Below are 12747 nucleotides of genomic sequence, written 5' to 3' on the forward strand. Positions count from 1 at the left end.
ATAGTGAGCAGTTAAGCGGCCTTAGCATATCATTAGCATATTACGCTTTGATTGGTTGAATGGACAACCGGACGACTGGATGACTGGACACTTAGCATATTAGGCTTTTATTATATAGGATACTATTTATCATAATAAGAACTACCACTTATTAAGTACTTACTATGTGCTAGGTGTGCATAACATTTGAAAAATATATTTAATTTCATTTAACCCTCACACAACCTGATTATTGAGGTACTAGTCCCATTTCACAAATGGGGAAACTGAGTCACAAAGCATTTAAATAGCTTGTCCAATGGTGTCAAAATAAGCCAAAGGAAAATCATTTGGGCAAATATAAAAAAGACCCCAAGTAAAACTCCCTTTATTAACCTTCGGTCGAGAATATGTTTGTATATTTTCAGAAAACAACTCCAAGACCATGTGGATTCCTGCAACAGAGAGGAATTATCAGGAATGCTCCAGCCATGAAGACAAGAGGAAAAACAATCCAGAGATGAAGGACGCTGACGTCACTTTGCCATGCTAGCAGTCAGCAGCTGTGCGTCGCTGCAGGTTGCCCAGGATCAAACCAGAGAGGGTCGGACCTGCATTGCCACCATTTGTCCACCATCCAGAACTGAAATATCATTGCTGACACCTACACATAAGGAACTGTCGGACATTGAAACTTGGACTCAGAACTCTTGGACATTGAAATTGGGACTTAAAACACTTTTTGTTCTTGAAATGTTATGCTCAAGTTTTAAAATGTTTTAGGTTAAAAAAAAATAGAAGCAGGGGCATAGAAAGGGAATGGACTGATAATTCTTGGGGGGAAGGAGGTGTGGGGGGTGTGGGAAGAGACTGGACAAAAATCTTACACCTATGGATGAGGACAGTGGTAGGGGGTAAGGGCATGGGGTGGGGTGGGAACCTGGTGGAGGGGAGATATGGTGAATAAAAATAAAAAAATAAATAAATAAATAGCTTGTCCAGAGTCATACAAACAGACAGTGGAACAAACCCAAGTTCTCCAGGGCTTGAAGCTTATTTAAGTTGTAGTAGGAAAGCTCTCCTAAAGAAAAGATATTCAAAAATACAAAATGAAATATGAAAGTGAATATTCAAAATAAAATTAGAAACCACAACTGATCACTTGAGTCTTAGATATGCAAGTTTCTCTCTTCTGAAAGGCCTTTGGACAATTTCCCTGAGATGCTTACATACAAAATGCTTCCTAGTTGCTCCCTAGCCTTCCCTCACCATATAGAACACTGTAACTCCTTTCACTCACAGGGGCATGCAAGGAAAGGGCCTTGAACCTGAAGCAGCACTAGCTCATGATAAACCTGCCTCCGGACAGACAGGACTTAATCCTGATCTGCCCTTCTCCAAAGCCCGCATCCAAGGTACAAGGTACCATTTTGGATTTGCACAGTCCAGAGGGCTGTTCTTAAAAGCAAATTTATATTTTGCACACATCATGCATTATATTAAGTCTATTTTCTTATCGAAATGTTCCATATATCAAATCCCAGGTTTGTTCTACAGTTCTTGAACAAGAGTTATTATCCTTCCTCTATTGTTTTCATAATAAGGTTACAATTTAAAATAACAATATTCAAGATACATCTTTGTTAGCATGGCAATCAAAAACTCACATCACATATACTTTGGGGATCAACAGACATCTAAAAACAGTAGCAGCTTCTTTTTCCAATGGAGAAATATAAATTTTGCCTCTTCATGTATGATTTATCTTCACTTAGGAAATCATCAGGAAATCAAAAAAAGGAGAAATGTTCATTTCTAGACTATGAATCATATGAGAAAATTGCAGTAATTCTATATCTTTTCACACTGGCCTGCTTGAAAGACTATTTCATTTTTTATCCTTATTTCACATTTAACTAACATGATTAAAATAACATAATCACATGATTGTTATTGAGGAAAAAAAGACAGACTAAAGTTATTGTCTGAGATAAATATTGAGGTCAAAATGTCTTTTATTTCTGTTCTTCTATTAAGTATGGCAAAAAAAAAAAAATCCTCAAAATAACCATACTTAATGTCTCATTTGGGAATAGTTCACTTCCCCGTTGACTTTTGGAGCGTCCCACAAGCCACTGTTTCTGTTTATTTTGGTTAAGTTATCCAAATCTTCACCCAGTATTCTGATGAGTTTTAAGAGTGTACTTCCAGTATCAATTTATTTACATTGCTATCAAATGTATGGGGTTAATGATGTTGATACAACTAACTGACCATCTGGAGAAAAATTAATTAGATACATCACTTCTTACACCAAAATAAATACCAGAAGAATCGGAGACTTAAATAGAAAAAATAAAGCACAAAAGTACAAAAAATATATAGGAACTTCTACTTCTTATAGTAGTAACTTAGGTAATTCAACTGATTATCCTGCTGAGAACAAGGCAAAATATCTTTATACACACACCTACCACAGAGGACCCAACTATTCCACTCCTAGATATTTTCCCAAGAGAAATAAAAGCATCTGTTCACACAACGATTTTAACATAAATGTTCATAGTTTTATTTATAAAAGCCCAAAACTGGAAACAATCTAAAAGCCTGTCAGCCTGTGAATGTATTAAAAAAAATTGTGAGTACATACACAAAATAGAGTGCTTCTCGGCTTTAAAGGGACTGAACATACAACACAGATGAGTCTTAAGATAATAAAGAATCCAGACAAAAAAGAAGAAATACTTTCATTTCTTTAAAATTGTATTTTTTTAAATATATTTTGTTGATTTTTTACAGAGAGGAAGGGAGAGGGATAGAGAATTAGAAACATCGATGAGAGAGAAACATCGATCAGCTGCCTCCTGCACACCCCCTACTGGGAATATGCCTGCAACCAAGGTACATGCCCTTGACCGGAATCGAACCTGGGATCCTTCAGTCCGCAGGTCGACGCTCTATCCACTGAGCCAAACCGGTTAGGGCTAAAATTGTATTTTTTAATGAGCACTTTGTTAGGCATAAATAGAACAACCAAAACATTCATTTATTTTTTTCTACTTATGGAATAAACATTAGGGTTCCCACGTTTTCAAAGCCATCTGACAGTCAAAGAATTCCTTAGTAATGTTTATGGAAGAGAAATGAAAAATAGTTACTGAAGGACTCTCAAACATTCTCAATAAAGCAATAAATTTTTCATTTATGCAAGTCAGTTCATTAAACCTATCTTCATCTTACAACAACTAAAGTGTTACTGTTTTTCAACATTCTATGCATTCAATCAGTTTTTAAAAGGTTGCTCACTTTTTATTTAATTTCTAATTTAATACCTACCCCCACAACCCATGGGGGGTGGGAATAAGTGTAAAACTCTGCTAATATAAAATGCTCTTGAAAAAATCCTGTCAGTCATATTGGTAGTGGGAGTGACTTGCCCATTTTTATAGCTATCACAACAGCAGCCTATGGTTTGAACTCATGAAAACAGAGAGCTCTATGCTTTAAACTTGCCTGGAATGCCTAATGCGTTGAGACAATTGTGATCTGTTGCTGCCACCAGCAGGTCATGCTCACAAAATGATATTTTCCCCTTTGTTTCTGTTTTGTTTTATTTCCAACTCATCTACAGATATTTCTTGCCCACCAAATCCTTAGATAAAATAACAAATCTCTTTCATAGGTATTCTGAATAACAATGACTCCTAAAAATATATACTATACAAAACCTCTTCTTTCTTTTAGAAATACATCTAATCTTTTTCCTTGTCTTCTATTCCTTCTTTCATTTCCTTCATAATCCCCATACTTTTTTAAGATCATTTTTCTGGTAAATGTATTCCGTTGAGTCTGTCCTTCAAAAACAAAAACAGCATGTCTATAATGTATTCCTTTGTTGAGTCTGTCCTTCAAAAACAAAAACAGCATGTCTATAAACTGCTTTAGATTCAATATATTACTTTGGGACCAACTCAGAGAAACAGTACCATCTGTTGATTATACACATTGTTTACTGCAAGTCACGAATTTCCTAAGAATCCCAAAACACCAATCGGAAAGAATATATGCCCCCCAATTTTCATAGCAGTGTTATTTACAATAGCTAAGATCCAGAAACAGCCCAAGTGCCATGACTAGATGAGTGGATAAAAAAGCTGTGGTAGCTCTAGCTGATTGACTCAGTGGTTAGAGCGTCGGCCAGTGGACTGAAGGGTCGAGGTTCGATTCCGGTCAAGGGCATGTACCACAGTTGCAGGCTTTTCCCAGCACTGCTCAGGATGCATGCAGGAAGCAACCATTTTATGTGTTTCTTTCACAGCGATGTTTCTTTCTCTGTCTGTCCCCCTCCCCTCCCACTCTCTCCAAAAATCAATGGAAAAAATTTCCTTGGGTGAGGATTAAAAAAAAAAAAGAAGAGCTATGGCACGGTTACACAATGGTACATTTACATAGTGGCTGTAAAAAAAAGGATCTCTTACCATTTGTGAAAGCATGGATGGATCTGGAGATTATTATACTAAACTATAGTTTAAATTTATCAAGTTATTCAATTATCTGACACATCTATGTCTAATGTTCCTAATCAGATTAGATTTTCCAAAAACAGGTATTTTACCATTTTTAATATTCCTTATGAAACTTCCTTAGTGGGTACTTGATAAAAGTGCATTAATTACGGAATTACTAATAAAAAATTATATAATGATAGATGTCTTTAATGTTTTAACATTTAAGAATATATGCCCTACCTGATTTGGCTCAGTGGATAGAGTGTCGGCCTGTGGACTGAAGGGTCCTGGGTTTGATTCCGGACAAAGGCACATGCCTGGGTTGCAGGCTCGATCCCCAGCAGGGGGCGTGCAGGAGGCAGCCGATCAATGATTCTCTCTCATCATTGATGTTTCTATCTCTCCCTCTCCCTTCCTCTCTGAAATCAATAAAAATACATTTTTAAGAAAGAATATATATAAAAAATCAAACAACAGTGCTGTATCAAAACTCTGATACACTTCGTAACAAATTTATTATTGTAATGTAAGTAATTCTATCCAGAGACATAGAAGCAAGGAACAGACTGTGGAATCTCAAAGGGAAGGCGAGATGGTTGGGTAGGTGGGAAGAGATCAACCAAAGAACTTGTATGCATATATGCATACCCCATAGACACAGACAATAGGATGGTGAAGGCCTGGGTGGGGGACAGGGGCAGGCTAGAGGGGTCAAGGGTAGAAAAAAGGGACATATGTAATACTTTCAACAATAAAGATTTAATTAAATAAATAAATAATTCTAACCATTTTCAAAACTTACATTTAATTACTGTTATTTTTTTAAAGGGGGGGCAAGGGAATGTCATGAAGTAACCTTTCATTACAGAGCAGCAGTATTTTGATTGGTTATATTCTGAAAAAAGAATGACACATTTTCTCTTATTCTGTCAAGAAAAGGATCTTTAAGATTTAAATGATCTCCAGAAAAATGTTTCCATTGCTTCAGCTGTGACATGGAGAGAGGTTTCAGGGAGTCAGACTTCTTGTGATGTGGGCCAAGCTGACAATTTCTAGAGACAGGGAATTTTTCCAATGAATCACCTGCAATAAGTAAAAGAATGAGAAAATCCTCAAGCCAATCAAAATTCTACTATATACAATACTTTTTATTTTATGATATAATGAGTTTATGCAATTTATTACATTTTGTTCTCTGATCTCTAGGACCTTCTGATCTAATAGGAGACATACATTAAACAAATAATCATTCAGAGATATGTTACAGGGCTGCAATCCCTTATCTAACACCTTTGGACTAGATATATTTCCAAATTCGGAATATAATTGGAACAATCTGGGACAACACTCCATAATCAAGCCCATTATACAGAATATTTAGAACTTAATAATAAAAAAACTGCATTTCAAAATTATGAGATCCAGCCTTGGGGAACATTTACAGCCTTAAATACCCATTTCATAGAAGAAGACTGAAAACCATTAAGCTAGGCATTCAACTGGAAAAATAAGAAAAAGAACAGAGTAAAGACAATGAAAAAGGAAGAGAAAATAAAAGCAAAAACTGTTGTTGTTGTTTTTTTTAAAAAAAAAATACGGTAGAGGACCCAATATTAATTTATATAAAATATAAAGTTTCCATGTCAGTCTTGTACAGTCTAACTTCTTAACCTACTCAATATAATTTATCAAGTGACTTCAAACTCTTGAACACTCAAGTCCCACTTGTGATCCAGTTCCTATGTGAATGGTGTTAATTACAGAGGACTGATGTTTGTATTTATTTATTTATTTATTTATTTACTTACTTACTTACTTATTTATTTTAATCCTCAACCGGGCATATTTTTCCATTGATTTTTACAGAGGGTGGAAGAGAGAGGGAAAGACAGAAATATCAATGTGAGAGAAACACATCGACTGGTTGCCTCCTGCATGAGCCCCGACCAGGGCCCGGGCCAGGGAGGAGCCTGCAACTGAGGTACGTGCCGTTGACCAGAATCAAACCCGGGACCCTTTGGTCCACAGGCCAGCGCTCCATCCACTGAGCCACACCGGCAAGGGCAGGACTGAGGTTTTTAGCTTCACTTAACCAACATTAGCAGTTCATCAAGTACTGGGAAGTATGGTGGCCCCTGCTAACTGCCTCAGAAAATATGTTCCCATTATGATTAAGGTCTACATAAATTAAACAAAGAGTAAGCTTATTCTGTCAAGTGCATGTTTTGAGGGAAACAGAAATAAGGATTCTAATTCTGAAGCCATTATGCCAGAATTTGAAAGATTTCTCTAAGCTAAATTTCTCACAGCTGTTTCAGAAATTAAGAAGCGAACCCTAGCTGGTTTGGCTCGGTGGATAGAGCGTCAGCCTGCGGACTGAAGGGTCCCAGGTTCAATTCCAGTCAAGGGCATGTACCTTGGTTGCGGGCAAATCCCCAGTAGAGGGTGTGCAGGAGGCAGCTGATCGATGTTTCTTTCTCATCAATGTTTCAAGCCATTATGCCAGAATTTGAAAGATTTCTCTAAGCTAAATTTCTCACAGCTGTTTCAGAAATAAGAAGCGAAATGGAGAGATTAAGGTTCTAATTAATATTTTCTCAAATAGTGATCTGGCAGTTGCCCTCTGACTTGCAGGGGGAAAGAAACTAACATATACAAATGGTAAATATTTTAGTTATTCTATATTTAAATACTTCCAACTACCGCAGAGAGACAAATGAACTTTACCATCAGAACAGAATTAACATACAACAAACCTGTATGGTCTCGTTCTCCTGCACAGTCACAGTCAAGCAGGTCATGAGTCACACAGTGTGAACTTTCGTGTAATGTGAACAAATTTTTAAGCTCCTCTACTGAAAACTGGATATGCTCAGATGTCTTGGCCAGGTCTACAACCGCCCCAGAAAGACCTTGCTTACTGATCTGCCTTTGATAGATCTTTTCTTCTATTGTACCTGAAGGGAAAACATTCATTAGATTTACTGTAGATCCTTATGTCTGTTATTTCTGCAGGGTAAAATAGGGTTAGCATATAGTTAACAAAATAACAATAATTCCTAACACGGAAGCACAGATTAACAACAACAATTCTTTTTATATTATTCAAAGGGATACATTTTTTTGGCACACTGACGGGTTATTACCTGTGGTTAGAAGTCTGTAAATATGTACTGGATGTTTCTGACCATCTCTCCACACTCTAGACATTGCCTTAGAAAATAAATGAGAATTCTGAGAGTACAGTTGAAACTAATAGACTTTTCCCCATAAGCAATTTGCATTAATACATTTAAGATTAGGAATTCTTGATTTTACTTATAGCTTCAAAAAACAAAGCCCAGGCATGTCAAAGCATTCTCCACTTCCTATCTTTCTCCTGAGAAAAAGAAAGGCATGGACACCCACTGTGGGGCTATGAAATAACTAGAGGGGCGTCAATAAAGTCAGAGGGTCTACCTGCATCAATGAATGGCACAGTGAGTTTAGATAGCAAAAATGCAAAGAACTGCCCTGCCCGGTTGCTCAATGGTTAGAGCACAGGCCCATGGACCTAAGGGGTCACAGGTTCGATTGCCAGTCAAGAGCACATACTTCAGTTGCAGGTTTGATCCCTGGTCGAGTCAGGGCACATGCAGGAGGCAACCATTCAATGTATCTTTCTCACATTGATGTTTTTCTCTCTCTCTCTCCCTTCCATTCTCTCTCTCTAAAGATCAATGGGGAAAAAATATCCTTGGGTGAGGATTTAAAAAAAAGAAGAAGAATGAAAAGAAACCACGTGTAGCACGAGCACAGAGGGATTATTCCCAGTCCAAGTAGCTCATGATTCATCCCTAAGGAATCCTGAGGATGCCTGCCATCAGTTCAGGCTCTAGAGCAGCGGTTCTCAACCTGTGGGTCGAGACCCCTTTGGGGGTTGAACGACCCTTTCACAGGGGTCGCCTAAGACCATCGGAAAACACATATGTAATTACATATTGTTTTTGTTACTAATTACTATGCTTTAATTATTTTTAATTTTTAAGAAGGAAAATACATCCTGCATATCAGATATTTACATTACGATTCATAACAGTAGCAAAATTAGTGATGAAGTAGCAACGAAAATAATTTTATGGTTGGGGGTCACCACAACATGAGGAACTGTATTAAAGGGTCGCGGCATTAGGAAGGTTGAGAAATACTGCTCTAGGTAATTCCCTGAGGTTTCAGGACCAATGATACCATGCAGTAAGGGTTGATGTGCAAACCCTGCACTTTCCAAAGAAAGGTCTGGCCTTCCCTCCAGCTCCAAGTAGATAACCCCTAAGCCCTTGGCATATACTGCCTGATGAGAGGGTCTCTGTCTACCTGGGGCCTTGCAGCCACTAGATCTTTTATGCTAACAGTGTGATTTAGGGGAGGGCTTTGGGCCTGTCCTGTCAGTTTGCCCTCTGGTGGAGTTGGAGACTGAATAACTGAGGTCAGTCACTCAAGTACTTCACGCTTACGTGAGCAACCAACAAAAACTCGGGACACCGAGATGAAATGAACTTCTGTTTGACTGTACTCATCGGTGCTGGGGAAGTTAAGTGCTGTCCATAGAACTCCAGTAGGGGAGGGAAAAGGGAAGCTTGTCCCTGGTCTCTACCCCATGTACCCTTTACCTTCACTGGTTTTAATCTGTATCTTTTCACTGTAATACAAACACAGATACCAACTGAGGCGCAAACGTGTAAGTAGAAATCTTAAAACACATAAAGATGGATTGTATTCTGCAGTAAACCAAAGGCTTCTTCTGAACTATTTTCCTAAATAAGCTAATTTTATATCTTTACTATACTCTGCACAAACATTGATCATAGCATCTGTAATACTTAATTGTCTCCCTCTGATGGTCGTAAGCATCCTGATGTCCCAAGATGCAAGTGAACTCTGTTTGACAATACTCATCGATGCTAGGAAAATTAAGTGTTGTCCATAGAACTCCGGTCGGGGAGGAAAATTAGGCCTGAAGTACCTGCAGTAACTTAGAGCCTAGAGACATACAGATTTGGGTTTGAATCCTGGCTCTGCCTTTTATAAGCTATTGTTAGGGGCAAAAATAGAATATTGGGGCCTAGCTGCGGTTATGGGAAATATTAATCATGCTCTGTTAACCATGATTGCCTTGTGTTGGTTAAAGAAAGGACAGTCGACTTGGCTGGGAGTTGTGCGCCCCCAGGACCTGGGACTCAACCTTGGAACCATTCTCATTCAAGAACTGCCTATTGCCAAAACCGGTTTGGCTCAGTGGCTGGCTGGGAGTTGTGCGCCCCCAGGACCTGGGATTCAACCTTGGACCTGGGAGTCAAACTGAGACCTGGGAATCAACCTTGGAACCATTCTCATTCAAGAACTGCCTATTATCAGCCTATTATCATGAAAGACTAACAACTTTGTTGCCCAAACAATGGAGTCCCACCCCAGTCTCCTACTTCCCCATGCCTATAATAATCCCTACTTCACCATACCTATAATTCATATTTCCCTGTGTATTCTTTGTCTTACCCTATATAAGCAGCTGTCTTATGGTGGGTGCAGAGCAGATTTTCGTGGATGACCTGCTGCTCTCCCATACTGCTGGCAGTATTGGAATAAACGCTCATATACGATTCAACCCTGTCTCTGCTTAATTGGCTCAAGTAGTGACAGGTAGCACGGACCCACTGATTGTCCAGTTACACTATGTGACCTAGAATAAGCTTTCATATCTTCATCTGCAAAATGGGGCTATCTACACTTAGAAGGATTATTGTGAAAACTGAATAGATGTGAAGCACTTAGCAGAGTGCCTGATGCAAAATAGGGGCTCAGTTACCATACCTCACCAACATTTACCATACATCATCATCTTTGTATCCCCAGCAGGTATATCTCCAACAGGCATTCTATCATGTTTATTTAATGCATAAGAACTAGTCCTACCTGGATATCAGTGGCTGGATTCCAATCAATGTCATAGAGAATTAAGTGAGACCCTCCAATAAGGTTAAGTCCCACGCCACCAGCTTTTGAACTTAATAAAAAAATGAAATCAGAAGAGTATTTACTATTGAAGCCATCAACAATTTGCTGCCTTTGAGAGACTGGTGTTTGTCCATCAAGTCTTGTACAAGCATATCCATGACGCTTACATACTTCTTGTAAAATATTCAAAGTTTGTGTGTAGTTGGATACCAATACAACCCTGTCAATCAAAAAGAAAGATTCTGGGTATATTTGAAAGAAAATTACCAAATAATATAATCACTGATATTTATAGAACATGCAACAATGACCATATACGTTAAAACTCAGGTTCTCCTTCAAATTCAATTTTAAAGTCAATATCTAAGAGATTTTCCCGTTTTAAGATAGTAAAGTAAAAACTTTTCTGCCTTCTTCACCTCTCTGAAGTCACCCTAAAAACAGCCAGAGAATGAGAAACAGAAATACTCTATCTTTGATTTTTTTTTTTAAGGAGACATTTATATACGAAAACAGAAAATGATGAAATAGTGACCTACTTATGAGTCCAGAGAAGGTGAAACCTAAGTGCCCAAAGTGGGAGATTCCAATAAGAAACAAGTGCAAGTTCCTTCACCCCAGAGAATCTCCTTAAGGTGCCCCAGGAGGAAGGGGACTGGAGCTCTTACAAGAGCACTGATATAGAACCCAGGCCCTATCCCATGTAACCAGTTGACTTTTCTTTCTCAAATACAATGTTTATTGTCTGGAGAAAGTAAACCCAAGAAAAAGACTAGAGGAATTTAAAAGACAGGGCTATAATGACTAATCAGAATGAAAGTATGCATACAGAAGATCCCAGGCCCCTTTTCCTGCCAAACCTAGAACAGCAGCAGCCAGGCATCCCTCTTACATCCCACCCCAGGAAAGATATTATTGGAAGATTCCTCTCTGAGGTGACATGAATGGCCCCAGAGAAAAGATCCACAGAGAGAAGGAGTCCCTAAATAAAGAAGCCAACTCGCTACCTAATTACCCCATGAAGGAGACCAATCAACAAGCCTTACCCATGCACACATAACATTCAGTAAGTTTCACCGCCTCACTCTCAAATATAAATGGACACCACAGATCACCATCTATTTGCGGTGAGTCTCCAACATTAAAAATAGAACAAAAGAGGAGAAACCTGATTAAAACAGCAATGGAGGAAACAGAAAACAACATCCTCAAGTAAGAGATAATATTCACAAGAAGAGGAGGCAATTTAAAAAATCAAGAATGAGAGAAATACTTTGTAAATTTAAAATGACGCCAAACTGTAATTTTCACTGGAGATTTTGCAGATAATAACAAGAGAGTCTGCCCAGAAATAGATTAAAAAGGAATGTAATGACCGATAAAAAAGAAAAATAATTAGATTTAGATGTCCATTAAAGAGTTAGAAAGAAGGATGTGGAAACTAGAACAGAGGGCTGGATGAGAGTGACAAACTTGGGATATATGGGTGATAGTTAAAACTATGGGGAATAGAGATAACCCAGAAAGAGTGTTTAGAGTATGAAGGAGACTAAAGAGAAAACCCTAAGGGGTATCAACATTTAAGGGATGGTAAAAAAAAGAATTTGAAAGAGCTTAAAGTACAAGCTGGGTGTTTTAAGACTTCTCTAGGGTTTTTTTTTTTTTAAATATATGTATTTATACTTAGTTTTTTCTTAAATAAAAACTTACAGACGCTGATCATGCCCCAAAGAAAACAACTTATTTTTAATGTTTTCTTCTTTTGAAAGAAAGGAGGGGCAGGGGAGTAAGGCCATACTCTAAGCCAAAATTCCAGGAGCACTTACAAGCAGGTTATTAAACTGACCACTTACCTTTCAGTAGGACGAAGTTCGTGGATAACAGCTAAGAGCTTTGTCAGCACTTGAAGTTTTCCTGACTCCTTCTCAGTAAACATGAGAGGGTTATAATCAGCAGGGAACACATTTAGCAAGCCTTCATATAAACTACTCTCTTCATTTTCATCCCAAGTTGAGCTACATTCTTTTTCCTATTCAAAAGAATGATTAACACTGGCTCATGTTTGTTTGTTTTTAATTAGAAGAGAAAAATGCTCAAATTATGGGAGGAAAGATGAATATTAATAGCTTCCTGAAAAGACCAAGCTAACTATCATGTAAATATTGTTGTTGTTAATTCTTACCCAAGGACATTGATTTTTAGAGAGAGTGGAAGGGAAGGTGAGAGGGGAAGAGAGGAAAATGAGAGGGGGAAGGGAAGAGAGAGAGAG

General features: G+C 38.1%; 1 protein-coding gene across 2 annotated transcripts in view; it reads right to left on the reverse strand.

Annotated features, from left to right (window-relative positions):
* Positions 1–5196: 5196 nt before the first annotated feature.
* Positions 5197–12747, reverse strand: part of RAD54B (RAD54 homolog B (S. cerevisiae)) — a 49869-nt gene continuing 42318 nt past the window's right edge. For both annotated transcript variants that reach the window (XM_005879231.2, XM_014550243.1), the window contains 5 exons: positions 12332–12507; positions 10437–10698; positions 7634–7700; positions 7244–7444; positions 5197–5570 (listed from right to left, as the gene is read on the reverse strand). In XM_005879231.2, the coding sequence (XP_005879293.1) occupies positions 5350–5570; positions 7244–7444; positions 7634–7700; positions 10437–10698; positions 12332–12507 (927 nt within the window). In that variant the 3' untranslated portion in view covers positions 5197–5349. The remainder of the gene's footprint in view (positions 5571–7243; positions 7445–7633; positions 7701–10436; positions 10699–12331; positions 12508–12747) is intronic.

The sequence above is a fragment of the Myotis brandtii genome, unplaced genomic scaffold (assembly GCF_000412655.1).
Source record: "Myotis brandtii unplaced genomic scaffold, ASM41265v1 scaffold59, whole genome shotgun sequence".
Lineage (NCBI taxonomy): Eukaryota > Metazoa > Chordata > Mammalia > Chiroptera > Vespertilionidae > Myotis > Myotis brandtii.